Consider the following 21,707-nt stretch of genomic DNA (forward strand, 5'->3'; position numbering starts at 1 on the left):
AAGGATTGAAACTGTATATATGAAAAGCACTCCAGGTACATGGAGCACATCATGACCTGTGTATAGAGAAATATTGTGCGACCAAGCACGCTGCCTGCCTGCATGATTTACACTTGCACTGTTGGGTGAATGTGCAGGCGTCGATCAAATGACGTCGCGTTGGCGGTTTGGCGTCACCGGCGCCAAAAGGCTGAATGATGGCGCCAAAGAACAAGGCGATGGATGCCCTGGCACCAGCTTCATTCTGCCACCTGAACTGAACCCTTCAGCCATTGTCTCAGAATCTGTTCCGTCGAACTGCCCTTTCAGTACTGCTCCTCCAACCCTCGCTGTGGCAGCTGAACTCGGAAGCCACGCCTCAGCTCTCGGCTCTCAACCCGAGCTCGGTTTTGGACGCAGAGCTCAGCGCAGTCGCAGACGCACAACTGCCCTACCCCTTAACCTCAGCTGTACTGCAATTGAAGCATCTACTTCTCTGCGTTAGCATTCCATCAAGCGCACTCATCTTACCATCCCCATCATTCTAACTGTCATGGCAGTGTCGTAGTACAATACTCCTCCTCCCGACTATTGCTTCGCTATGGCGTCCCCTCCGCTGCCCACCAGGGCCAGAACTGCTAATGATTCCGATGATGATACCGTGACCCCGGGAGACCCTTCGAGCACCGCCGGGCTGTTGATCGAGCGGTTGCAGGCGTGGAAGCACATGTGTGGCTATCTCGAGAACTACGTCTCCGCAGTTGCAAAGGAGCAGGCCGGCCGCGCCAAAGAGCAAGAGAAAATCCTAAAGACATTGTCGAGCCCTCTTAAGGAGGCTCATCATTTCGACTCCGCGTTAGGGGGCGTTGCTGGTCTGTTCGAGAACTTGCGGGCCAACACTCAAGGACAAATCAATTTGTACACCGAAACCTCCAAAAACCTGACTGGATCAGTGCTTCCTATCCTCGAGCGTCTACACGCGGAGATCAAGAACAAGAACAAAGAAATCTCCAACGGCGCTGGGAAAGGTGCAAAGGCTGTTGAGTCGGCGCGCACGCAGTCACAGAAGCACATCGACCTGCTGGGCCAACAGGCTTCTCATTTCGACTCGACGGGGGGCAAAGTGTCTGCGCAGCATGACCCCTACGTACTCAAGAGAGGAACCCTTCACCGTCTCAACAAACAGGTGCTCGAAGAGAACAGCAACAGACAAGACTTGATTGCGGTCCAGAACTCGTTTGCCAAGTTTGAGTCGCACGTTCTGCAAACCGTGCAGACGGCACTGAACTCGTACAACCAATTTATGGGCGGCCAGGCAGATCGGCAGAAAGCCATGTTCGGCGACATTGCCTCCACTGCAAGCAACATCCCGTTGGACTTTGAATGGAATGGCTTTACCAAGCGCAATCAGCACGTCCTGGTCAACCCGAATGCGCCGCCAAGGTCGATGGATAGTGTGTCTTTTCCGAACGAAAACCATCGTTCTACCAGGCCGCTGATTGAAGGCACCCTTGAGCGCAAATCTCGTGGCATGGGTGCTCTGAAAGGGTACAGCAGCGCACACTATGCTGTTACCCCTGCAGGCTACCTGCACGAGTACAAGGACAACGATAACTTTCAGAAGGACCCCAGCCCGGAGCACTCGTTGTATCTCCCAGACTGCATTATCGGAGCTGTGGACGGGCAGAAATTCACCATCAAAGGCAAAGACTCTTCAGGCAGCAAGTTGGGACAGAAGATGGCTATGACTTCGGACTTCCAGTTCAAGTCGCACACCAATTCGGATGCACAGCAATGGCACTCGATCATTGCTAGTTTTGCCAACTCGTCCAACAGCTTGCCCACTAGCCCGGCAGAATCCCGCAACATTACTCCCATCACCACTAGGCTGGATGAGAATCAGACACAGGGGGTGACGAGCGGACCAACGAGCGCAACAACGCCCAAGACTGCGCAGCCGACGAGTGCCACCTCATCTGCTGCCACGCCGTCCTCGGCCGGAGCATTCAACCCTGCGCTCGGTTCGAACGGGTCACAGAACAGGGATTTCGCGGGAAAGTAGGGAGAAATGCCGTGAGTTTTGAAGAGCGGATTTTCAACTCAGTTTCGTTGGTTTTCGAATCTTCTTCAGGTCCTTTTAGGGACTGTGATAATTTTAATACCCTTTAGTGTTGACTCCAATTTGATATATGTGCACACTCTTTTGTTGGTTGCTGCTGGCTACTGCCCATTCACAACCTTCTGCCATTCGAGACGATCATCTCCTGCCCTTGTTTTCCTCCATCTTCGTAGACATGATCAACCGACCCGTCATCCGTTTCGGGAAGATCAAAGCCCACAAGCCCGCTCGTCTTGGGGACAAACTGCCTCAGAACGACTCCCGCATCCTGTAAAACCTCGCGACTGGCGTCGTCCATATTGTAGCTCTGACTATACACGACCTCCTTGACCCCGACCTGCGCGATCTTGACCGAGCAAGTCAGACACGGGCACGTATCACAATACAAGACCGCGCCGTCCCTTATACGCTCCCGGCCGGCCTCGAGCAGCGCGTTCTCCTCGGCGTGTAAACACAGACAGGTACTCAGCGCGACACCACCGGCGTTACCGGACCCGTTGCACCTGGGACACCCCCCTTCGTTGCAATTAACGAGTCCGCGGGGTGTGCCGTTGTAGCCCGTGGAGATGATGCGGAAGTTGTGGACCAGGACGCAGCCCACGCGGCGTTTCATGCAGTTGGAGCGGTGCGAGGCCAGGGAGGCCAGGGTCATGAAGTAGGCGTCCCATGTGGGTCGGAGGCGGAGGGGGGAAGGGAGGTCGAGCGTGTCGAGGAAGGTGTGGCTGTATTTTTATCAGAAGGTTAGGATTGGGGGGACGGGACTTGAAATTTTTAGAAGGGGAAGGATGGGCATGCTCGTGGAGGTAGCGGGATGACAATAGATAGGGTAGGATGTCGGATGTTTTGATTCGTGGAGGTTTGGTCTTTATATTCGACATAGGGGAACGGCAGGAGGAGGAAGACTTACTATGCAGAGATGCTTGGAAAGGAGTTGAGGATGGACAGGTGGGTGTGGGACAGCAGTGGAAGGAGCGCGGTTTGTGACATTGAAAGATCCTCCTCGGTTTGACCGTCGGCGGTGTCGGTGGTGTCGGTTGTGTCGGTGGTCGTCGATGATGAGCGCACGGAGGTGTGGTGCCCGTTGGCGTCGGTGAAGGCGTCCGAAGCCAGGGTACGAGATCCGTACATTTTGAGGTCGTTGTAGAAAACGAAGTTCGTGAGGGACATTGGTAAGAGTTTGCGTTTCACACACCTATATGCAGGGCATATGGAACCGTCGGTCAGTTTGACAGGGTTCTAGCTTCGCTATACTGTCTGCACCGTGATGACTGGGGGGAGTGGGGAGGTAGGAGACGCGGAAAAGAGAGATGACAGTTGCTGAGTCCCCCTATTGAGGAGAAATTCGCTGCCTCTAAGGAACTCAAGCACATGGGAAGCAGGGAAGGAATATAGAACACCAGCAGGTACAAAAGGAAAACGTCTGAGCTCCCCGAAACTTCGTACAAGCTGAGAAACAGAAAGACCCAGAGAGACGCAACACATACCGCCGAGTGAACCGCTCAAACCTCGTCCCCAGGGGCGCATCCACGTTCAGCAACATGAAGAACGGCCTTCTGAGCAATATCTCCAGCGTGGCTTCGTCGTAGATGTCGGTCAGAACCCAGTGCTCGCGCCATCGCTTGGTGACGAAATCCAACAGAGACTCGACGTCGGGAAAAGAGAGGCCACGCGTGCCGATTTGGTCGGTGATGGTGGGCAGGAGGCGGCGGTAGTCGGGAGAGGGACCTTGCGACGCCGACGATTGGAAATGCTGTGGTGGTGTTGGGAGATGCAGGCGAAGAAAGCCTTCCCGTTGCACAAGATACTCGGCTGTGGTGTGTTTGCCCGCGCAGATGGAGCCGCAGATGCCGATCAGCATCGTGTAAGGGGATGGAGGAGGATTGGCGCAAGGCTGTGCCGTTTGATATCCCAGCGAGACACCCTCAAACTCGGCCGTTTGCTCACCAGTTGGGGGCAGTTAAACGGGTGCCTGCTATTTTTACTCGAGGAAGAATGATCAGGGGGGTCTCTGTACTCCTTGAACTGGCTGATCGTTGCTGCCGTTTGTCTGTGCTGATGCCGCTGCACGAGGTTGTCCTTCTATATCGAGAACGCGTAAAGTGGTCATGCCCCCGGAACGCGTCAAATGACGGACTAGCCGGGCAAAGTCATAGCCTAACCCAAAGAGGACTCACAATCCATAAAGCAGCAAGGCAGAAAGACAACCGGAGATCTGGTCCGGCCCGCCGCTGTTTTTAGCCCCTTGCCTCCTGCATCTGGCTCGTTGCAGCACATGGCCCGCCCCAGCCACTCCGCTCAACTACCACATGGCCCTGCCTTGCCTGCCTAGATGATCCATTCAGTCTGACCTCGACCGAGTTTCCAATATTGCATCATTCTTATAGTCCGACTGCTGCCTGGGAAGACAGAGCCTCATCCTCCCACGCAGATACCGACTTATCAATCCGGAATACAGAGATTCTGTTCGAGTCTCACACGAGGGAGGACTAAAGCAATACTCGCCTACGCCAGGAGCAATCGCATATCGATTTGGACAATGCAGTACGTGCCTTTCGCCTCGGACATTGAAATCCCCTTCTACGCCTCCCTGGCATCGCACAAGATCAACCATGACAAGCTCGATGACTCGGCCCGGAAATTGTTGGGCCTCTATGAGATCCGTCCCGCCGACAACAAGGAGCATTCCTGCCGCATGCAAATCCACGCCAACGCACTGACGAGTGATGAGGTCCCCGCGGGCTTCTACCGGGCGGAGGGCATGATCAAGAACGTCAACACGGTCGAGGAGTACCGCAACATCGACAAGCTGGCCATGATTCAACAGGCCGCCAAGACCATCTGGGACGCCATCAACGACGGCACCGTCTACTCGTGCCCGAGTCTCCTGGCCTCCTTCCTGGTGCTCAGTTTCGCAGATCTCAAAAAGTACAAGTTCAACTACTGGTTTGCGTTTCCCGCTCTGGTCATGGACCCGCCTTGGGTGCCTGTGGCCAGCAGTGGAAGCCTCAAGAGTCCAGAGACCGGGATCCCTTACAGGAAACTGAACTCGATCGAGAGCACAACCCTGGTGGACCGCGTCCAGACCTGGAAATACGCCGTGGACTCGAGACAGCATGGGTTTTTCCTGGTGAAAAAGGCACGCGAGCACCCTCTTGACTTCAATTCCAACAATCCCGCCGACGAAGACTTTGGGCCTACTTCTCCGCAGTCGCCTCTTACCCCAACAGCAAGTCTCGGCTACACGTGGCAGGTTTCGTCTCTGTCAAGCTTCGACACAGGCTTCTTTGACAGCGCTGACCCGGAAGACTGCTTCGTCGCGTTCGTCGATCCTTCCAACTACACCGAGCCCGGTCCTGTGGCTCCGGGATGGATGCTTCGAAACCTTTTGGTTTTGATCCGGCAAAGGTGGAAACTCGACAAAGTACAAATCCTGTGTTACCGTGAGACACAAATGCGGCGAGATGCCGCGCGGAGCGTCATCCTAAACATGGAGGTATCCAAACAACCGTCCAAAACCAACAACGCAGCAAACGCAGGAGACGCAGCACAATCACCGGACTATTCACAGACCATGCCCAAAGTTGTAGGCTGGGAACGCAACCCCCTGAACAAGCTCACCGGCCGCGTCGCCGACCTCACCGAATACATGGACCCGACCAAACTGGCCGACTCGTCCGTCGATCTCAACCTGAAACTGATGAAATGGCGCATCTCGCCCAACCTGAACCTCGAGAAGATCAAGGAGACGAAATGTCTCCTACTCGGCGCTGGCACACTGGGATCGTACGTTTCGAGAAACCTGATGGGATGGGGAGTCAGGCACATCACGTTCGTGGACAACGGGAGTGTATCTTTCTCAAACCCTGTAAGACAGCCGTTGTTTACGTTCCAGGACTGTCTCGACGGAGGCAAGAAGAAGGCCACCGCTGCAGCCGAGGCCCTGAAGACGGTGTATCCGGGCGTCCAGTCTTCGGGGTATGTGTTGAGCGTGCCCATGGCAGGACATCCGATCACGGACCTCGAGAAAACAAAGGCCGAATACGACACACTAACCAAACTGGTGGATGAGCACGACGCGATTTTCTTGTTGATGGACACAAGAGAGTCGAGATGGCTGCCGACCGTCATGGGCAAGGCAAAGGGCAAGATCGTCATGAACGCCGCGTTGGGGTTCGACACGTACGTGGTCATGAGACACGGCGTTAAAGCCCCTCCCACCCTCCCAGGAACACAGAGAGAGGAAGCCCAAAAGCAAAACCAAGGACAAGCGGAGTTGGGGTGCTACTTCTGCAACGACGTGGTCGCTCCCGCGGACTCGATGAAAGACCTGACGCTCGACCAGCAATGCACGGTAACGCGCCCGGGCATCGCGGCCATCGCCTCGGCGCTCCTCGTCGAACTCTTCGTGTCTATCGTGCAGCACCCACGCGGTGCCGCCGCGCCGTCCTCGCTGTCTCCCGACTCTCGCGGTGACCACCCGCTGGGCCTCGTCCCCCACCAGGTCCGCGGCTTCCTGGCCACCTTCTCCAACATGAACATCACCGGCACGGCGTACACGTACTGCAGCGCCTGTTCCGACAAAGTGCTGGACGCCTACGAGGCCGATCCCTGGGGGTTCGTCCAGAGGGCACTCAATGAGAAGGGCTTCGTCGAGGAGGTCAGTGGGTTGAAGGAGGTGCAGAGGCTGGCTGAGGATGCGGCGCGGGATATCGAGTTTAGCGAGGAGGAAGGAGGCGTCGAGGGCGGCGAGGATGAAGAGGGCGAGTTGATCTAAGAATACCAGGGAGCTAGCTAGCTATGTTACACACCCCTTCTTGCCACTATTTTGAACGGTGTCAGGAGGGGATCTCCTGGGTGATTGGGAAGCAGCCTTCCATCACCGCTTATTGATACAGATATAGTTCCCATCACACATAGCGCTGTGTCTCTTCTTTTTCCTTGTCCGGACGTTCCCATCTAGTTCTATTCGTCTCCCTCTTTTCTGGGGAAGAGAATGAATACATGGGCAGCCATCGTCCCCCGGTGTATCGCATGAGAGCGACAATTACCTAGATAAATTACGGCTCAGCAAACACGGCCTCCCGATCCGCCTTTGCCAACCTTTTGATGCCCACGAAGTAGGCCTCTTTGGATCCACTCCTCGAGCTCTCGGGCTTCTCACGGTGGACCTTGTGGAACATGGCTTTGAGGGATTTCTCCAAGCTCTTGTCTTCGGCGCCCTGGTAGAATTTGCACACGAAATGGCCGCCGACTTTGAGCGTGTCGTAGCTGAAGCGCAGGGCTGCTCTGCAGAGATCCTGCTCGGGGGGTTCCCCAACAAAAGCGTCAGTCCGGTAGTTTTAATGATCGTGTTTGCCTAGAAAAATGAATGTGGAAGAGAGTTTTGTGAGGGGTCTGACAAGGTAATGAATGAATGAATGGGAGGAGGAATTGGACCGCTGGTGGCCTAGACAGACATACCATACTTCCGGCATGATCGCGGAAGGCGTTTCCACTCGTGTTCATCAACCTGCGATAAGGGTTACTGATGCTCCTCTTGTAAAGCCCTTCAAGCGGGTCCCAGGGTTCACACATGTCGCTCAGGACCACGTCGACAGACTTGTCCAGGTGTTCTCGGTCTTGCTGTTCCTCGAGTGTCTTCTCGTGACTCTCGCGGTCAAGATACCCTGTTGCCTCTTCTTCAAGCATCGCCTGCTGGTCCTCTTCTCCGCCTTCTGGAGTCTCCTCGGGCGGGCCTAGTAACAGCGATCGCCGTAGGCGGCCCCGGTCAGGATCCCGCAGAAACGACTTTATCTCGGCTTGAATGTCCGGGGACAGGAAATCGCCTTGGATTGTCGACACGCCCTTTGGTGGTTGCACGGGGAGGAGGTCGACACCTAGAACTCGACCCCGAGGCTTCGTCAGGTCAATGGCGACCTGTTTTCAAGGAAGATATGTGTCAGCCATCAGAGCCCAAGCTCTTCCGGTCCAGTTCTTTCCAAATTTCCCCAACTCTTGACTCTCCCTCCTCGCGCATGGTGTTCTTACCTGACTCCAACTTCCCGGCGCAAACCCCAGATCCACGACAGTCATGCCTGGCTTGAACAGCCTGTACCGTTCATTGATCTGCAACAGCTTGAAAGCCGCTCGACTCTTCAATCCCTGGACCTTTGCCGCGCGAGCGAACTGATCCCCTCGCTGCCGATCAGTCCAGCGCCTCGTGCTCGAGGAAGCGAAGCGTACTCCTTTCGTGAAGATCGAGCATGGTGAGGAGCGTGAAGGTGATGTGGAAGGAGATAATATACGACCAGCAGGCAATGAGATAGAGTTTGGCGAGGGGAGACATGGCTTCGAGCGCGGGCGAAGCGCAAGCGGATCATGAACGAGGTACTTGGTTGTGGCTGGTACGCTGGCCGAAGAGCGGAGGGCAAGACGTGGGTTACATGATTGCATAGCACGCTCTAGCGAGGCCAAAGAGCGCTCGGCAGGGAGGTAAAGGGTGTGTCGCGAAACGAAGTAAGTTGCAAGAAAAGAACCTGGAATTCATAAAGCCATCAAGCAACTTTTTGCTCGCGATTCAGATGTCATTGATCCATAAAGCGGCACCTCTCGGCTTTCCCCATTGGTAAGGGCGTGTTGCCGCTATTGTAGAGGTTCAACTGCCATCCACATTATGAAGTTCCATGTCCCCAAATAACTCATACCAGATGCATGAAAGTCGTCCATTCGAGGGTCAACTCGTAGCAGCCCAGACCGTTTAACTCCCTTTCAACCCATATCAACAACACTAGGAGCCCTCCGGTCCCTCTTAAGGGGCGAGAACTCAGTCAATGGTTTTCCTTTGCCCACACCTTTTGCCTTGAGGTTGATGCGGCCCAAAACGCCCCCTTTGCCGGCAAGCCCACCTCCTAGACTCCTGATCTTTGGTGCAGGCGCACTGTCCTCTTCATCGAAGATGTTGGCACGTTTCGCTAGTGTCTTTTGCTTCTTGGACGGTTGTGTTGCCTCCAGAGTGGTGGTGTCTGTACTGGCTTGCTCTGTATTCTCCTTGTTCGGTCTTTGGCCATCGCTATTAGCTGTATCTTCTCGATCACTTTCCATGTCCGAGACCTCCTCGATGAGTTTGTCAACCTGTTGATTTTTGACTGTGTTATTGACTTTTGAATCGGTCGTGTCTTTCAGAGCTTGGGCGCCTTTTCGCCTGGCTGCTGGTGCAGTCAGCTTTTTCGCCATGACCGGCCCTCTCTTTCTCGGTTGAACCGTGGGAACCTCGTCCTCGTCCTCGACTACCGCGTCCACGCGCTGACTGACGGTTGCGTTGTCGTCCTTTTGCCCTTCAGCTTCGTCCTCGGCTGGCGTTTCTGGCAAGATGCTGAGAGTGCGGTTCAAGAAGGGCGTGATGGAGAAGTTGGACTTGTCCCCAACATTAACTGAAATCCGAGGCTTCTTCGTCGCAAGACTGCCATGTCCCGGCGTGCCGATGGTCATGTCTGGGTCAAACCTAGCCACGTTTCTCTTCCTAGGATTTGCCGTGGCTCCTGCCCCGTTAAGTCTTGCCTTGGTCATCTCAGACGACTGCGCCATCTGCGCTGCCTGCAGTTTCTCAATTTCGTCTTGCGCCTCCTTGAGTTGGTCCTTTGTAGATCGAAGTTTGTTGCGGAAAGCATCCAGTTTCCCTTCCAAGACCTCCTTCTCGTTCTCCCATTCGCTTGTTCTCTTCCTGCTCTCCCGTTCTGTTTTTTGTGCATCCCGTTGTATTTTGGCAAGCTCTTTTCTTAAACCCTCGACCTCTGCCATCAACTCCGAGTCTTCACGGCTAGATGACTTTTCTTGTGCTTTGAGTCTTTGGACCGCCCGTTTCTCCGTCTCGAGCTCGACTTGAAGAGAGCTGACCTCCCGCTGCAGAGCCAGCTTCTCAGAGAGAAGTTTCTGGTAGGCCGAGTTTTGGGATCTTAGGTGTTCAAGTTCTGGTTTGAGGGTGTTTAGCTCTCTCGACAACGCCAGCTTTTCGGCGAGGAGCTTGCTTGCATCGTTGCTCGCAGCATTTAGGACGTTGACTTCTGTTTTCAAGTATTCTAGATCACGGAGGCGCGCCCTAAGGTCCGTCTGTGCTTGTTGAAAGTCCGCCTCAGCATCGGCCAGACGGCTTTGTAGCACCTCATTGGCCTCCTGCAAATGATGCTGTTCATCCTCGCCGCTCTCCGCTTGCTCCTGCAGCTCATCGTTTTCGTGTTCCATCAGCAGGAGCTGGACGCGCAGTTGGCGCACTCGTTCTTCTTCATAGATGCGTTCGGCTTCTCTCACGGCGCGCTCGTAGGCAAGTTCGAGTTTTGTGGTTTGGATCGATTGTGCGATTTCGGCAGTGTCCATGTGTGATAATTCTATGTCCATTGTCGAATAGTGCTTCGGCAAAGAAATAAGTCGAATACAAAGCGCTTCGGTGATGCTGGCAAGTAGTCGGTACCTTGTATGTATGCAGTGTTTTCTCGTTTATTTACGCACGACTGGAAACGGACTAACGGGCGCCTTGCGTTGACCAATTACAGGCCGAGAGACCGTCTGTCGTCTAACCTTCCTTAAATGGTTCAGCTGCGTTCACCTGACGCGCCTCTCCGGCTGCGCGCCTGATCGTCCATTGTACCAATTGATGACTGCAGTTGCACAAGGACACCGACTACTCTTCACGGATATTAGGAGGCCCTAAACTGCATTCCTCCTCCTGGCTGGCTCCTGGTCGAGTACAGCCTAGTGTTGCGAAGTTCTCGATGATGCCACTCCTCGCTTTTCCACCACTGTTGTGCTGATGTTAAGGGTAGAACATGACCTAGCCTGACAAGCAAGAGCGGGCACAAGCAAGACGCCTGACTCCAGACCTGCTTGCTGAGCCGCAACCCTTGAAGTTCCTTCTTCGTTGACAATCTTTCCTCCATATACAATCATCTTCTGCTGTGTGTCTCCCATCCACTGACTCCCACAGAAACAATGTCGGAAGTTGTCCTCCCAAACCCCGCCACGCTCAAAGAACTGCTTCGAAAAGTTGTCCTTGTGACTGGAGCTGCAAGTGGAATAGGCCTTGCAACTGCCCGACTGTTCGCCCAAAACGGTGCGAAGGTTATTTTGGTTGATCTGGATGCAAAAAAACTGCAAGATGTGGCACAAAGTATCGGCCATGAGTGCGATTCTTACGCGTGCGACGTCTCGTCATGGGAGCAACAAGTCGCCTTGTTCAACTGGGCCACTCGCATATACGGACCGCCAGAGATAGTGTGTTTGAATGCTGGCATCGATCCCGAGCTTGCAACCTCGGAGCAAGCGTCAGCCAAGGAGCGAGTTGCAAGCAACTACCTCGCGGACGAGGAAAACGGACAATTCCTCAAGCCGCCGCCGAAAGTGATTTTTGACGTCAACTTCTATGGCGTCCTTTATGGGATCAAACTGGCGGTGCATCATCTTGAAGACGGACGAGCGGGCCGTATCATCATCACCGGATCCGCTGCCTCATACATCCCCGTCCCTTACCAAGACATGTATGTGGCATCGAAGCACGCTCTCATGGGGTTGATGCGCAGCACATCCCGAAGAGAAGAGCTGAGGGCGAAGAATGTATCTATCGCTATGGTAGGGCCGTGGCTCACACGCACTGGGTTGACCGCCAATCTACCACCCGACGCATTCCAAGGACACGAGGCAAGTGAACCGGAGGATGTTGCATTGGGAATTGCATATCTCGCAACAACAGAGAACGAAACAGATATCAATGGCAAGTGTTTGTGGGTCAGAGGAAAGAGGTGCATTGAGATTGAGGGTGCATACGAGAAATGGCTGGCAGAGATGATGGGAATCTAGTCACGGCATGTAAGCTCAATGTAGTCCCAGAAGACCACATGTCTCGAATGGATCCTTTCGCAGTGGCCACAAAATGATTCTAGTTTTACGTAAATAGGGAGAAAGGAATACTTCTCTTTTCGGAGTGTTTGCATAAGAACTGCCTTGAATGTTATTATTCTGGTAATGTTGAGTTGTATGACGCCTGCATGCCTCACAGCAACCCCAACCTTGAAACCATCTCCATCACCCCTACGTCCCACCCTCACCTTCACCTTCAACGTCAATTTCGGTCAGATCAAAGCTTCACCCTCCGCGAAAGCTTGTGATCGTTTTCCTCTACCGTCGTCAGAAGCCCAAGCAAGCGTCAGTCGAATCGAGCGGAACGCAACTCTCAGCCACCGCCGCAAAGACCGAAGCACCAGACCCAGGTGCAAACGAGAGCCGGCTTGGTCTACAGCTACGGTTGACCGGAGTCGGCTGAAATAGATAGGTGGAAGAAAAATAACATGGTTAGTGGAGCGATCACATCGACACCGTCCCACTGCTCTGAGAGTGTGTGTGCAGTTTCGCCGACTTGCTGCCACGCTCTGTGCTGAGTGAAAGTTGAGCAATCCCCCAATAACTGTGCAGATGTATTTCTGGTGGATCCATCTTCAGCCGTCACCAAAGGATCAGTAATCTGAAAGAGATGATGCTCTCAGGCACCAAGGCTCAGCATATGTTGTCGGATCACGACCGAGGCCTGTCACAGAGGCAAGCTCTCATCTACAACATGAGGGCAAGATCCTCTTGCGCAAGACATCTCGCAACAAATCCCCATAGAAGCCCCAAATTGGGAGTCAAATAATCCGTCGGAAGGCTCTCACTGCAATTGGAACGTCTTGTCCTTTCTGTCAGCAAACCTCAGTTGGCCATTTGGGTGGCCCGCCAGCTGTGAGCGGAAAATCGGCATCTAAATCATATCGCACGGATTCAGGATTGATGAGTGCCCGACTTGTTCGTCTTCTTGTTTCCCCTTGTCTGGATCTGCCCCCCACCCCCCGGTGTCCTGCATGTGTGTGGAGTAGAGTTACTGTTCCTGGCAAGGAGGTCGCTACCTCCTCTCATCCTCGATGCTTCCTAGCAAAAGGTCAATTCCTGGAATCGGGATGGCATCTAGGCATGATACTTGTACGGGTGTTCTTCCTCGGGTATCTCCGGCCCTTCAATGTTGTCATTCCTCACTGACTACCAGGTACCGAGTACGAGACACTACAGCATAAATCAGGAGATATTCTCCGAGAGAGTTTCTTCTCAGCCAATTCTGGGCGGTTGCTCTGGTCTCTCTAACCATTTCACACGTGGGGAGCTTGTAAGGTAATGTTTTCGGACGCACTCGAAGCCTTGTACCGTTCTCGAGGCCCGTGTGTCTGCTGGACAGAGACACTCAGCCAGAGCTGGTTACGTCTTTCCTTGTCTCAATTGTTATCGGCCACCAAAAGAACCCGTTTGCTTATTAACTCCAATCATGAGGCTCCATATTTCATAGCTCAGCGTCGATAATGAATGTATTTCCCAATCCCGTAATGGCCTGTATCGCTTACCGACCACCAAAGTCTAGCGTTGCACATCCAGCGAAGAGGAGAGAGGCCGCATGTTTACTTGCTCTCTATCCGAAATCCAGAAGTCACGCACGTGCTGCTCATTTAACGAGCCTTGCGCGGGCCTATCGATCTTCAGCTGGATTCCTATTCAGGGATAATGGCTCGGGATTTGTCTTTGAATTCAACCCCTCTACGAACATGGTCTCAAAGGGTATATTACAGAGAGCGGCCCAATACCCGGCCTGAATTTGGTCTGTTTCCTTTGACTTAATACCTCTTTTTGGCATGGCCAAGTGGATGACATAAAGGTGAGACCATGCCCTCTTCCGGATATCTCACCGTGAGATTCGTGCCACAGCTTGATTCCGAGGCTACGCAAGTTGAGAAGGAACTTGAGACCGCAAACCAGAAATCACATGCTGCGAGATGGTCCCATGATAAGCGCAAAAGGAGGAAACAGGAGCAAAAAGCACTTTTGCTCTCTGAAGGTCGAGGCAAGTGGAGGCGTCTCTGGTTTCTTGACGTGCATGTGCCAAATTAACGGTCTTATCGAGGCTCAGATCATGACGCAAGCGCCATCTATGGACATTCGGCGGGTCGACAAAAGGAGATACGTGGGGACAGCGGCTTACTCCTCTATGAAGGAGACCATTCTTTACAACCTAGAAGGCCACACACTGCTAGAGACAGCATCCCTAGTCTACTGGAAGTTCTGCCCGGTGGTAACTCGGATCCGTTCAATGCTTTGGCTCTACAGATCACCCCCGAGATCAACAAACTGATCACGTTCATAAGAGATGGATATCTGCCTGGGGTCTATATCACTTCTTATATGAAGTTCAAAGAGGCACCGCGAGGGGCTCCGATGCTCACCACGATCGGAGAGGGGTTTCACGTCTTCGGTCAACGTACCGTAGCAAAAGTGTGGAACTCAATGAAGGAAGAATTCTCAGATGAAGGACGAGCGCTTTCCTGGTGTTCCAGCTACATTCCAGTTCTGGCAAAGTTCTCCTCACCAGAAACCGCGCGTGATCTGCAATTCCTTGCTATCAAGATGCGGACGAAGAGCATGATGATGCTCAAAAAACGAATCGAGAATCTATCGCTTGATGTTCCGCCGGAGATATCGTTGGTATCACAGATTGTCTCCCTCTTTCGGGCAGCCTGCAAAGAGAACGATATCCCTGCGGCAAAGGTTCACGCGAATATCATTCAACGTCTGGTTGATAGGGTCGAGACTCCGGATCTCCATATTCGGACATTGTTCATGACATGCATGAATAATGATACGGAATTGGCTATAGCCCAGATGCGAAACACATTTTTCGACTTTGAGAACTGGGTTCAGAAGCAAATTGCTCGATTTTGGGTGGAAACACCTGAGAAGCACATGCCGCAATTGCCGGCTGACTACAAGGCTCTCCACGAAAGCATCCAACTGGATGCCACTCGTCAGGCTGCTATCAGGCTCCGTCAGTACTTATTCGTCCGATCGACGACAGTCAATCTGAATGATCCCGATGACCTCGACCGGACCGATGCGATCTACACGATCTTCACAACGTATGCTCAATACGATTCTGGGGCCTTGATCAATGCTTACATTAATCTCATCGCTGGCAAGGTCTACAAGATGGAAGAATCTCTCCGCTATATTGAAGCATCATTGGCACTTACGACATTGCACATACTACGACGAGGGATTTTTGAGGCCACCATCTACGGGTATGACCACCGTACTAGCCATCATATGATCACTATAAACCATCTCGAAGGCACGATGAGAACAGCTTTGACTTTCGCAACGGCACATGAACTGACCCAGTATCGCGAGGCCCTGTTGTGGATATTCTTCTATGGCGCAAGGTTTGAGTGGCGTGTCAATCAAACGATTCAAGACATCATGGCCCCGAGGACCTGGTTTACTAAGAAGTTTGCTCGACAGGCAGAGATCCTACAGCTGATTGAGTGGCCTCAGGCTCGAGATATTCTCAACCATTTCGTGTTCTACGAGTTCTTGGAGCCTTATCTGGCCACATGGTTCGCAGAGACGATAGCCAGCAACGAGCCGTCTCAATGAACAGTGATCAAGGTGTGGCATATCGTTGCGGAGGATCGCCATTCAAGATAGAGCATTTCCACTCTAATCTATTCTTATACACGTACGGAGTGTGTGGACCTATATTCTGATTCGTGAACAATTCTCGACACAAAAAGAGTCAAGGAACGAACTTACCTTTATCAATGTGCAAACAAGGACGGGGATCTCCTTTGCATCAGGATTCTCAGCATGGACTGTCAGACCGCCCAATGCGATTGGTATTAATATGGAGATGGTGTTTCCAAATTCGGCCACCAGAATCACGCAATCTGCCATGAGATTTGCACCACAACTATTCGGCAGATCCTCCCAACTACTTTTCGATCCAGCGTCATCGATCCATATGTTCAATGCTCACCTTCCTATAATGATATCGAGTGCATATATGAACCTCTCCATTCCCAGGACTGACCGCGCAGCCATGTTCACGCTTCCGTCACAATTTCTACCTTCTTCTGAAGCACGGCTTGTCTTTCAAAGAGGACGAGTGCTATCAGCAAGCGGAAATGGCTTCAATGGAGGAAAAGACGTCTGTCAACGATCCCAGCAGCGCAGACAAAGGTACTCCCGCGACTGATTTCGATGAAAGCCTTGGGAACCACATCAATGAGCGAGCCCTCGTACGAAAGCTGGACATCACCCTTCTTCCAGCCCTGACCTCGCTGTATCTTCTTTCATTTCTGGACCGGAGCAATGTCGGCAACGCACGTATCGAGGGCCTGGCGACGGACTTACATATGACGGGGGACCAGTATCTAACCGGGCTCACGCTTTACTTCATCGGCTACGTCCTCTTCGAGGTTCCCTGTAATCTGATTCTGAAGATATGGAAACCAAAATTCTGGCTGCCGACTCTGACGCTCGTGTGGGGTGTTGTGAGCACGCTCATGGGTGTCACTCAATCCCGTGCTGGCTTCTTCGTCGTTCGTTTCTTCTTGGGGGTGGCTGAATCGGGACTGTTCCCAGGTATGGTTTTCAACCCTCTGTGTGAGCCTTAGCTTGGTTGGGCTGACGGTGTACCTCGACAGGCATCGTCTTTTACCTCTCAATGTGGTATAAGCGAAATGAACGGCAGTTGCGAGTGGCTCTTTTCTTCAGCGCGGCCTCGCTGGCAGGAGCTTTTGGGGGTATTCTCGCATGGGGTATTGCTCACATGAAAGGTGTCGGTGGCTATAACGGTTGGAGGTGGATCTTCATTCTGGTGAGTACTAGGTTCACGTCAAAGCTGCAATGCGGCTTGCTGAACGATGCATAGGAAGGCCTACTTACCGTTGTCGTTTCGGCATCTGCGTACTTCTTCATCCACAATTACCCAGATACAGCAAAGTTCATAAACAACGAGGAACGAGAGTACATCCAGCACCGTCTCAAGGCCGACAGCGACGCAACCCAGAATGAAAAGTTGGACTGGAGCAATGTCAAGAAGGCATTCACCGACATCAAATGCTACCTCTACGCATTTGGATTTCACACACTCTCGCTTCCACTTTACACGCTGTCACTCTTTCTCCCAACCATCATCAAATCTCTCGGATTTGCGTCAGCGACAGCACAACTTATGACGATACCACCTTATGCAATCGCGTTCTTCCTTACCATTGCCCTTGCGGTTCTCTCTGAGAAGTATCGCTGCCGAACACCCTTTATCCTCATGTCGTCTTCACTTGCCATCATCGGGTACATCTTGCTTTTAAGCGACCCACGCGCTGGAGTATCTTATGTCGGAATCATATTCGCTGCAGCCGGCATCTATCCATCGGTGGCCTTGACGCTTGCCTGGCCGGCAAACAATGTCAGTGGACAGACCAAGAGAGCTGTTGCCAACGCGCTGCAGATCTCGATAGGGAATCTCGGGGCGGTGATCGGCACCCAGCTCTATCGAACAGAAACAGCGCCGCGCTACTTTCTGGGACACTCGTTCGCTTTGGCTTACATGATGGCTAATTTGGTCGTGACTGCGACGCTGTGGTTGGTCTTGAAAAGGCAGAACGAACGAAGAGAAGCTAGGGCCACCGAAAATGCTCATCTCGATGGGCCGTGGCTTGGAGACGAGGATCCCAGGTGGAGATTTCACTTGTGAGGATTGGGGTTGTCAAGCATCTGCTCAACGACAGCATCCATCCAACAGCCATGCCAGTGGGATCCTGATAGTTATTTTAGTCTCGGAGAGAGGAGACGGGGTGCATGTTGACTCTGCAAAAGGTTCGGTCTGTTGCTTCATCGACGATTGATAACTGTCCGTGAAGACTCCTTGCACTGTGTCGAACCGTAAACCGTTAGGCTGTCTGACACCACATGAGTCTAGAACGATACTATACATGTGCTCGGGTTGGGGTCAATGCAGGCGCAACTGAGTAAGCAAGTTCTCAATGGTGGCCGTTAGCGAGCCGTTGAAGCAGCAGTTGCGTGACCTTCACGCGGTAGCCGAGATGCTGGTTATGACCGGGACTAGTGAAGCTACTGCCCAGCCGTGCCTGGGGTGCCTGGGTGTCTATGAGTCTGGAAACCGGCCGGGCGCCGATGGGCTTCTTATGTGATGGGCCCCTTATGTAAGAGGATTCATAAAGTTCCCTGTGGGTGTCCCAGGACTGACGAGATGCCCGACCTTCCATCAAACTGAAAACTCTCGTTCTGGGGCCCATCTATTACCTCAGGTCCCGTCTTTGTACCCATCCCCCCTCTTCCCCACGCCGCAATGGAGACCAAGGCCATCTTGTGGGTCAATTATGATGCGCAACACATGGATTCGTTACCACACCGACAGCAGGTCTACAAACACATCCAGAACGGCTATCGCGACTGGAGGCGACTGGAGAAAGCCAGGGCCTTGCGCGCCTCTGCTAAGATCCCAGGAAGAAGTCAGCAGCGGCTTTCGGGGGTGAGTATGAACTCTGATCCGTCTCCAGGATGTCTGATGTTGGAATAGCAGCGAACCGGCGCGCGCAAGAACAACTCTGTTGGCAACGATGTACCGAATACCGAGCAGAGTACAGAGAGCTATGACGAGAAGAGACGTCTTCCGCCCATCTCTCCAGTTACCATCCTCAACAAAGGCAGTTCCGATCCGTTCGGAGCGTGTGCGATCCCCATCACGGTGGAAGAGAACAGCATCTTGACTTTCTATCGGGATATTCTTCTGCCTGCAGCGTGGCGGCTTGATGCCAAATCCAAACATAATCTAGGAAGTGCTCGTGCCAAAGCTGACTGGGAAATCAACACCTCCAGGTTACGGGATGAGGGAACAGCTCTGGCTTTCATCGGCAGCAACGCTTCACTTGTCGCAATGTGTATAGGATCTGATACTCGTCGGGGCAAGGCTCTGCAACGAAAGTCCCTGGTCTTCCGTCTCAAAAGCACTGCTGCGTTACGACAAAAGTTGGCCCGCCTTGCCAAAGTCGATCCATGGATCTGGTGGCACATTTTCATGATCTGGTCCGCCGAGATTGCGGCAGAAAATGTGGCAGCAGCGCGAATGCATGGGCAAATGCTACACAAGTTGGTTGACGAGCACTTTCAGCAGGGGGCAGGCCTTTTCGACAAGATCGACGAGATTGGATTGACAATGGTCGAGCTTTTGTTTTTCTTCCTCTATGCAGATATGAACATGGCCACACAGCTCCTAACCCCCCCTGCTTTTGACGTCTACGAGTGGCTGCCCAAGGTTTTCGACCCCTTCCTTCGGGCTATCGAGCCTATCCTTGTTCCTGCGCCATTGGATTTCTGCCACCTCGATCCGGCAATCGACTCGGAAGAGATGACGACTTGCGTCAAGTCGTGTCGCGAGATTTTCGCTCGATGGCGCCGAAGGTGGTCCGACGGCCTTCCTGCCAAATCTGCCACGATGCACCTTGGCTGGGGCCAGTATAGATGGTGCATTCTTCTGGGGAGACTGGTGAATCGCTATTGCAGATTCAAGGAGCTCTCCGAGACCGACTCAGGGCCCGAACTCGACTACGATTACGCTCAGCAATACATGTCCATCAGTGCCGTCAAGTGGTCGAGGGCTCTCACCTTTCAGAACCACGTGTGCGGCAAGAACATCTGGGCGGGGAATGTGCTGGAAACATTGCGACCTCTGCTTGAGAAGAGCGAGCGACCCAGAGGCAGTCCTGCGTGGGAGAAATGGAAGAATGCGAGGCTGTGGGCATTCTACGTCGGTGCTATCTATGAAGGCCGCCAGCAGCAGCCTGGTTTGAGCAACGACTTGTTTGATGGCTGGTTCCATGAACAATTTGCCCGCCAAGCTCACGATATGGGACTTGTCACCTGGGAAGATACTGTGCCCATTCTGAGCGGATTCCTCTTCGACGACTCAGCCTCTCAAACACAAAGTTCTTGGTTCCAAGAGACCATGAGGTTACAAGCTGCATCCATGTCGGGGACTCCGATGCCAGACAAAGAGATCGAACAGACTCGTTTGGACAAGGCTGCTAATACAGCGGGCGAGAGATTCTAAAGCACTATGCGCCTTGAAAAAAACAAAGCCCCCACATCTTCTTGCAAGATCCGAGATTTCCCTCTGGGTTAAAGCATTCGTAGAGATCATTACGTGTCCATTTTCAAAAAGAGAGGCGGAAGTCGAGAAAGACGGAATACGTAACGAGTAGCAGAGGAAGCATTCAACCCGATCCCCATGCTTCGTAAAAGGTGCAACTTTGCCGAAAGAGTTTCAATTGAACACCCTGTCTCGCAGTCTGTATTTCACCCACACGCCCATATCTAAACTCGATCATCTTGCTTAGGCCAAAGACATGCGTCTCTTCAGACTGCTGGCGCTGACAGCGCTCTCCCTGACCGCCGCTGTCTCGGCAAAAAAAGCTGCCACGACCAGCAGATTCGACACCTACTTCGCTAAACAGGCCTCCTCCGCACCTTTCGAACTCGACGAGAAAAGCTACAATGAACTGACGGCCTCACCGCGGGACTACACCCTTGCTGTCCTGCTCACTGCTCGAGACGCCAAATATGCATGTGGGATTTGTCGAGACTTTGATCCGGAATGGAAACTTCTGGGAAGAAGCTGGCAGAAGGGCGATCGGAATGGGGACAAGAGGGTGCTGCTGAGCACGATCGATTTCGATCAGGGGAGGAACGTTTTCATGAAGGTTTGTTGATGGCATGACAACTCGGAATGGGAGGGAGTCGTTTCTGACAGACATCTCGTACAGCTCCAACTCCAAACCGCTCCTGTCCTCCTCCTCTTCCCTCCCACCGTCGGCGAGCACGCCAAACCTGATGGTCAACCCCTGCGACTAGACTTCCTCGGTCCGCAAACGGCTGAAGGCGCCTACGGATGGCTCCTGCGACATCTCCCCGCCGATGACTATCCTCCCATCATCCGACCCATCAACTATGCAAAAATTGGCGCCTTTCTTACGATAGCCTTGGGCCTGTTTACGTTCATTACCGTTGCATATCCCTATCTGGCGCCAATCATTCAGAACCGCAACCTGTGGGCTGGTATTAGTTTGATCATGATTTTGCTCTTTACCAGTGGTCATATGTTCAACCATATCCGCAGGGTTCCTTACGTTGCTGGAAATGGGCGTGGTGGGATCAGCTACTTTGCCGGCGGATTCCAGAACCAGTATGGAATGGAGACGCAGATTGTCGCTGCAATGTGTAAGTCGCTGACCTCAGACAATAAGCAAACTCTCTATGTGGACCATTGCTAACAAGTTGTCAAAACTACCAGATGCGCTTCTTGCCTTTGCAACGATCAATCTAGCTCTGCGAGTGCCGCGGATCAAGGATTCCAAGACCCAGCAAGCGGCAGTCATCATCTGGGCGGCGGTTCTTTTCGGCATGTATAGCTTCTTGATGAGTGTGTTCCGGGTCAAGAACGGAGGTTATCCTTTCTGGCTGCCACCATTCTGATCGATGTTGGAAACAACTAGGGGCGAAGGATTGTGTCGATTATGCCATAGGCTACGAGCCTCGAAAAAAGTGGACATTTAGAGGGCATGGGGTTGCTAGGTCTTTTCTGATAGAATTGTAAAATCTTGACTGCCAAATGTCGTCTGATCATCTTCCTTATTGCCATACTTCCTGAATCTGTCCAGCCTCGAGCCTTGCATTGCAGGCTTCGGAGGGTTTCCCCAACATTTCACTGGGAAAT

The 21,707-nt window shown here is 52.9% G+C and overlaps 9 protein-coding genes across 9 annotated transcripts; 7 read left to right on the plus strand and 2 right to left on the minus strand.

Annotated features, from left to right (window-relative positions):
• Nucleotides 1–580: 580 nt before the first annotated feature.
• On the plus strand, nt 581–2,041 carry Z520_05753 (uncharacterized protein; the record flags this gene model as incomplete). The annotated part of the gene is made up of 1 exon (XM_016776256.1): nt 581–2,041. The coding sequence occupies one exon, from the start codon at nt 581–583 to the stop codon at nt 2,039–2,041; it is 1,461 nt and encodes a 486-aa protein (XP_016632575.1).
• A 169-nt stretch (nt 2,042–2,210) lies between these two features.
• Nucleotides 2,211–3,956, minus strand: Z520_05754 (uncharacterized protein; the record flags this gene model as incomplete). Its single annotated transcript, XM_016776257.1, has 3 exons — nt 2,211–2,820; nt 3,006–3,290; nt 3,583–3,956. The coding sequence occupies 3 exons, from the start codon at nt 3,954–3,956 to the stop codon at nt 2,211–2,213; spliced, it is 1,269 nt and encodes a 422-aa protein (XP_016632576.1).
• A 678-nt stretch (nt 3,957–4,634) lies between these two features.
• On the plus strand, nt 4,635–6,872 carry Z520_05755 (uncharacterized protein; the record flags this gene model as incomplete). Its single annotated transcript, XM_016776258.1, has 1 exon — nt 4,635–6,872. One exon carries the CDS (start codon nt 4,635–4,637, stop codon nt 6,870–6,872), a length of 2,238 nt encoding a protein of 745 aa, XP_016632577.1.
• A 283-nt stretch (nt 6,873–7,155) lies between these two features.
• On the minus strand, nt 7,156–10,468 carry Z520_05756 (uncharacterized protein; the record flags this gene model as incomplete). The annotated part of the gene is made up of 4 exons (XM_016776259.1): nt 7,156–7,395; nt 7,559–8,014; nt 8,126–8,467; nt 8,864–10,468. The coding sequence occupies 4 exons, from the start codon at nt 10,466–10,468 to the stop codon at nt 7,156–7,158; spliced, it is 2,643 nt and encodes an 880-aa protein (XP_016632578.1).
• Nucleotides 10,469–11,059: 591 nt separating this feature from the next.
• On the plus strand, nt 11,060–11,923 carry Z520_05757 (uncharacterized protein; the record flags this gene model as incomplete). The annotated part of the gene is made up of 1 exon (XM_016776260.1): nt 11,060–11,923. One exon carries the CDS (start codon nt 11,060–11,062, stop codon nt 11,921–11,923), a length of 864 nt encoding a protein of 287 aa, XP_016632579.1.
• Nucleotides 11,924–13,804: 1,881 nt separating this feature from the next.
• On the plus strand, nt 13,805–15,568 carry Z520_05758 (uncharacterized protein; the record flags this gene model as incomplete). The annotated part of the gene is made up of 2 exons (XM_016776261.1): nt 13,805–13,994; nt 14,049–15,568. 2 exons carry the CDS (start codon nt 13,805–13,807, stop codon nt 15,566–15,568), a joined length of 1,710 nt encoding a protein of 569 aa, XP_016632580.1.
• Nucleotides 15,569–16,095: 527 nt separating this feature from the next.
• Z520_05759 (uncharacterized protein) lies at nt 16,096–17,669 on the plus strand (the record flags this gene model as incomplete). Its single annotated transcript, XM_016776262.1, has 3 exons — nt 16,096–16,555; nt 16,618–16,790; nt 16,845–17,669. 3 exons carry the CDS (start codon nt 16,096–16,098, stop codon nt 17,667–17,669), a joined length of 1,458 nt encoding a protein of 485 aa, XP_016632581.1.
• A 615-nt stretch (nt 17,670–18,284) lies between these two features.
• Z520_05760 (uncharacterized protein) lies at nt 18,285–20,045 on the plus strand (the record flags this gene model as incomplete). The annotated part of the gene is made up of 2 exons (XM_016776263.1): nt 18,285–18,467; nt 18,516–20,045. 2 exons carry the CDS (start codon nt 18,285–18,287, stop codon nt 20,043–20,045), a joined length of 1,713 nt encoding a protein of 570 aa, XP_016632582.1.
• Nucleotides 20,046–20,340: 295 nt separating this feature from the next.
• Nucleotides 20,341–21,466, plus strand: Z520_05761 (uncharacterized protein; the record flags this gene model as incomplete). The annotated part of the gene is made up of 3 exons (XM_016776264.1): nt 20,341–20,694; nt 20,758–21,211; nt 21,285–21,466. The coding sequence occupies 3 exons, from the start codon at nt 20,341–20,343 to the stop codon at nt 21,464–21,466; spliced, it is 990 nt and encodes a 329-aa protein (XP_016632583.1).
• Between the last annotated feature and the right edge of the window lie 241 nt (nt 21,467–21,707).

Source organism: Fonsecaea multimorphosa, assembly GCF_000836435.1.
Source record: "Fonsecaea multimorphosa CBS 102226 unplaced genomic scaffold supercont1.10, whole genome shotgun sequence".
NCBI classification, from domain to species: Eukaryota; Fungi; Ascomycota; class Eurotiomycetes; order Chaetothyriales; family Herpotrichiellaceae; genus Fonsecaea; species Fonsecaea multimorphosa.